Source organism: Hemiscyllium ocellatum, chromosome 15 (assembly GCF_020745735.1).
Source record: "Hemiscyllium ocellatum isolate sHemOce1 chromosome 15, sHemOce1.pat.X.cur, whole genome shotgun sequence".
NCBI lineage: Eukaryota > Metazoa > Chordata > Chondrichthyes > Orectolobiformes > Hemiscylliidae > Hemiscyllium > Hemiscyllium ocellatum.
In genome coordinates, this window is record NC_083415.1 from 27,478,638 (window position 1) to 27,484,067 (window position 5,430).

At 40.2% G+C, this 5,430-nt stretch overlaps 1 protein-coding gene across 1 annotated transcript; it reads right to left on the bottom strand.

Annotated features, from left to right (window-relative positions):
• Positions 1-324: 324 nt before the first annotated feature.
• Positions 325-4,166, bottom strand: LOC132822726 (protein snail homolog Sna-like). The gene is made up of 3 exons (XM_060836007.1): positions 3,959-4,166; positions 3,083-3,619; positions 325-1,280 (listed from the first exon to the last, which is right to left on the bottom strand). The coding sequence occupies exons 1-3, from the start codon at positions 4,035-4,037 to the stop codon at positions 1,099-1,101; spliced, it is 798 nt and encodes a 265-aa protein (XP_060691990.1). The 5' UTR covers positions 4,038-4,166; the 3' UTR covers positions 325-1,098.
• Between the last annotated feature and the right edge of the window lie 1,264 nt (positions 4,167-5,430).

Here is a 5,430-nt window from a genome sequence, read left to right on the forward strand (position 1 = left end):
CATATTATTTGAACATGGTTTAATTTCTATTTATGAAAGTTTCACTTAGCAAATGTGTTTTTATATCTACTGTTAATCTATGTAAAGGAGAAACTGAAACTTCTATTGAACTTTAGAAATTACAGCTCAACATACAGGTGACATCTTACCCTTCTGTACCATTTAACGAAATTGTCAAACATATTGTATGGTTCAACTATATTGTGTACTTTGATGTATTTTGGAACATTAGGTTGAGGTTATTTTAGTAATCAATAAAGTAGCAAATAGATAATTGCTGTGTTCACTGATGTTTCTTATGTAACCACCATGAAATACTTCACATTTTGTTAAAGGTAAAAATTTTATTACATATTCTTTACATAATGTACCTGTTAAAAGTCTCAGCAATACAAAACTGTCACGTAGAAAATTACAGTATACAAAGTAATACCAGTGTACCCTTGTAATGTAAACAAATATATATTGTGACAATTCTGTACAAACACTGTATAGAAAAAAGATGCATTCACCAGGCACCTGTCAATAGCCATAAAAATCTTTTGGCACACACCTGTCAATAGTCAGGCATTTATCTGAGCCCTGCATTGTAACATGTGACAACTGCTTGCCATTAGTTATACATCCACTGAAAAGCAGTTGTTAAGGTTGATATAAACAGGTGCTTCAGCTTGCCTGTAAACAGGAATCTTATTTCAGATTGCAAGAGATGTCTGCTAAACCCATTGCACAAATCTTTAGACACTGCAGGGTTTCATTGTTCCACTGAGAACATTTTATGCCAGCAACCCTCAGAAAAAGACATTATATTGCATAGTTACACAGTAAGAGACAAACTCTTTTTCTGGTGGTTATACCGAATAAAATACTGAATGTTTTTGATATCCCTTAAAGAATCTCTAAGAGAGCCAGCTTTTTCTGTTCTTACCTCCTCATCCCCTCAAAAAGATGGGAGCCTTGATATACAAAAACAAAATGTTAATATTTGTGTTCAAATAATAAATAAAATTCAGCATAGGCCAGCATAAGAGATTCACTCTATAATCAAATGAAATGGGCTGAAATGCACACAGCAGTTCTCATTTAAAAAAAATAGTTTCAACGAGTTGCGCAGCATCCTGTTTCTTCATGTTTATGAAGAAGAGACATTCTGGAGAAAGTCTTGGAGCAGTTTTTGCACTGGTATTTTTTGACATCTGAGTGAGTCTGCAGGTGGGCTCTGAGGTTGGATCGATCTGCAAATGCTCTGTTGCAATGAGGGCAGGAGAAGGGTTTCTCACCTGAAGGAATATGAAAAAAATAACAATAAGGAATGCTATGAATTCTCTGAGGATAATTGATTCCTCAGGTATTTTTAGTTATAGGAAATGCATTTAACTTGCTTATCTTAGTTCAATTTTACCCAGAAATAAAATACACAGTGTATAGAAATGAAAGAATATTTTATGCAGTGAGAAGGGTTGAAATTTGATACAAACTAAATTAAATAATTGGATCTCTGAAATGTTGTTTTTTTCCCCCACAATGAGTCTAAGGCAGCCAAAATAAAGCAAGAACTGAAGAGTTCTTAAGCAAACAAAAACAAAACTTGCTCAAAAAACTCGGCAGGTCTGTTGCATCTGTGGAGACAGAAACAGTGTTTTGAATCCAATGACTGTTCTTCAGAAATGTAGAGGTCATATTGGACTCAAAACATTACTTCTGGTTTCTCAACAGATGTTGTCGAACCTGTTGAATTTCTGCAGCAATTTTTGGTTTTGTTTAATGCAGCCATCTTACTTTAAAATAGCAAAGAGTTGTAATGAATTATATTAACAAATGGATACAAAATCACAAATCAGAGACTTAATAAAGGCATAGCTTATCCTAAATTGTGTAATACATTAAATGGTTTAAACATCCTAAATTGAATAGTGGTAAACTAACAACAAAGCAAGGCTGAATATTGAACTTTTAACAAAATATAAAACAAATAAATCACCTGTCTTTAAAACAGTAGAGAAGTTGGAACCTAAAGTTAAGAATGGCATTCAAACAAACTATGATTACGCGTCGATTTATGGCAAAATGAAAAAAAGAAGTTCTCTTTAACTAATTCCTTTGAGGGCATTTGCTTTTACTTAAGGTGGTGTGAAATCAACAACAAAGTGGGAATTAACCCAGCCAGAGGCTGATAAATAGATCTGGAGAGGCTGCATTGTGAAAAGTGATAATTCTTGTATTTAGAACTGATGGCCCCAATAGGTGACAGCTGGAGTCTATAGCTGTGCCTGCAGTGTACTGTAACAGGTGCACTGTACAAACTGCACTGCTACATCAATGCACCTGCCCCATGTCTGTCAACCATTCATATACACGGTCCTCCACAGGACAACACCACCACTCAAAAAGAATTAAATGCAATAGTGGTGAAACGAAGAATCACAACAGGGTCTTTTTGTTTGCCATTAAGAACATCCTCTTTTAGCTGTTGGAAACAATGTAAGGGACAAAAACGCAGCCTGGAAAGCCACGAACAATGTTTTGCCTGAAAGGTGGTTTTATTGCACCATGTGCGCCTTTTGTATTGATCCAAAGAAAAGTAAGTTATAAACCAGTGTGTGAAATACATGACGCATATTTTTTTTAAAACGGGATAAATTGTGAGGAGCGGGTTACTTTCAGATATTAGTAAAGGTGAACTGTAAATGCTGGTACAACTATATGTACCAAAAAATGCTAACTGGTCCATGGGAGTACCGCGAATTGACTATTTATCAGAAGCAGGTACAGAGACGTATCTGTCCATCTGAGCATCCTACTCACTAAGACACACAAAATCCCGGAAATGGCTCTTCAGGAATGAAGGTTCCGCGGATTTGCACAGGTCAGCACTGACATAATTGTACCATATGTTACAAAACACCCAGAATGTTGTGTAAGTCACTTTCTAATGTATCGTATCGGCAGGGATTAAAGCGTTTAAAATAATCGCGTGGTCGTCAATTCTTCAATTTAAAAAAAAACTAGAGCAACGTTTAAATCTCCCAAACCAAGAACAGATTGATGAGAGAAGTGGATTGGAAAGGAATGCAGTACTCACCAGTGTGCGTGCGGATGTGCCCTTGTAACAGCCACGGTCTGGAGAAGGCTTTGCCACAGATTTTGCAAACGCAAGGCAGCGTGTGGCTCCTGATGTGCATCTTCAGGGCTCCCAGACTCACGTATTCCTTCTCACAGTACTTACAGTTAAAGGATTTCCTGGTCTGGGGCTCGCAGTGCAGCTGCTTGTGTTTGGAGAGTCCCGCGAAAGTCGAGTAGCATTTGCTGCACTGACTGCACTGAAATTTCTCCGCTTCCGTGGCCGAAGAGTCTGGGCTGGGCGGCTCCGATGTCTTGCCGTCCTCTTCCTCGCTCGACAGGGATGCCAGGTCGTGAGGTTTGCGTCGTTTGGAGTTGTCCGCTGTGGGGGGCTCGCTTTTCTGGCTGGCCAGGTCACTCTCGATTTCGGCAGAGCAGAGGCTTGAGATCAACCCGGCGTCCCACACGATGGCGGGATAATAAGCTCCGGAGCTGAGGATTTCAGGCTGAGGGATGACTGGGATTGGATACTTCTCATAGAGAAATGGAGAGATAATCACTGCAACCAACAAACAACATGACATCAATGAATGGAGCTCCCAGTATCTGCCCGCACCCTTTAACACACCACAACAGGGCACTGCTTCCAAAAATCTAACTCAGAAGCACCAACACATCTGCAGGTTATATCAATGCTGTCTCGCAGTCACGTTAATATGTCCCCCATGGCAAAGGCTTTACTTTTTTTTTCTTAATCCTAACTTAAATAGGCAGCATTTGATACATTGACATTGCCAGTTTCACTATTCACAGTAAGTTACATCTTGATATAGGAAGGAATAAAAATCCCACCCACTGCTAACACAACCGAAGTTTACATTGTCATCAATTTGTCTACCTGTCTGGCTGTCGAGTTCACTGTAGTTTGGTTTCTTGGTGGTCGAGAAATGCTTCTTAATAAGAAATGACCGAGGCATCTTGAGATTCCGGTTTGCCTAAATTCTCCAAGTCCTGTTTAAACAGCGAGGGTGCCTGGATTAAAGACAGCCCGTTGGTTTGCTGCAGTGAGCCGGCCCACTTGTGGAAAATGTTCGCGAACTGGTGTACATATTGGCTTCAGCAGCCGGCTGGAGGAGGGGGAAGAACTTGCATTTGTCACATCGCCATCCAATCGGCTCGAAGCACCGGGGGAAGCCGAGAGACAGGGCGGGGCTTTCGCGTCGGGATGTGCTCCCAACAGGTGTTTGTACAAAGCTGCAAAGCTCAGGCGCTCAGTGCACAGACTTCCCAAGGACTGAAGGACATTAACGGACCGATCGAAGCCCATTGTCTGGGTGGAATAAGCGCTTAGCGCAACAACAGCAATTCACAGCCGTTCAGGAATATAAAGGGCTGTAAACTGCTGCATTAAATGGAGCATTTTAATAGCAGGAGGTTGCTGCAGTAATGCATTAAAATTCAGTTTCAGAAGTTAAAAATCACACAATACCAGGTTATCGTCCAACAGGTTTAATTGTAAGGTTTCAGAAGCGGTAGGCTCAACTAAGTGAATGTTTATACCAGAATCCAAATGTTTTATTGAGTGAATTGATTTTAAGTGTAAATATGATATACTTATATCCCAGAGGCATGGAAATGGTCCCCGCATGGACCTGTTCACTCCTGCACCAATTAGCTTGGCTGTGTATTCTCCTTCAGTTTGCCTGAACTGATGATTGTCACTAGTTTTGCATTGCTGTAACTGGAGACGTGTGGTGTCAATCTGGTCATTACTGCAGCCCATACCGCACAGATAACGAGGGATAACTGCACTGACACCCTCACTCCGTTTGCAGCAGTTGAGAAAAGATCATTTATTTGTATGAGACAGGTACAAAAACCGAAATCAGAAGTGCATCACTGTGCACTGTTGAGCTGTGTAAACAGTTGTTGTTTGGAGTATTAGAAATCTACAGCACAGAAAATTCTAAGATCTTAGTATTTTTCTAAATACACCTCAATCACTTGTCTGATATCGGATTTGCTTGCAAACAGAACTTTATTCTTCACCAGACATTAAATATGAAGCTGGGAAAGCTGCGCCTCCTCTTTGTTGGTCTGTTTGTTGAATGGAGTCCCGTCAGTTTGCTAAAAGCATACCAATAGATCGAATGCTGGTGCGTTTGAATGCGAGACTCACTCGGATCCTCCTTGTAAAACTTAAAAGGTGACTCTTTGAGCTGAGAATAATGCATAGCAATAGAAGCTAAAATGGACGTGGCCTAATGTTGTACCGGCCTCATAGTTATGTATAGCTAATGCTAGGGATGCCAATGCAAGTCGCGTCTTGCTTGTTTAAAGAGCAGTAACTGATTCAGCTTCGGAGTGCTT

Bases quoted from the DNA above. Each gene is read 5' to 3' on its own strand.
- LOC132822726 (XM_060836007.1), bottom strand. From the start codon at position 4,037: ATGCCTCGGTCATTTCTTATTAAGAAGCATTTCTCGACCACCAAGAAA. The intron at 3,620-3,958 runs GTAGACAAATTG...TGTTGGTTGCAG, and splicing joins TGAACTCGACAGCCAGACAG to TGATTATCTCTCCATTTCTC. The intron at 1,281-3,082 runs GTGAGTACTGCA...ATATTCCTTCAG, and splicing joins GCACATCCGCACGCACACTG to GTGAGAAACCCTTCTCCTGC.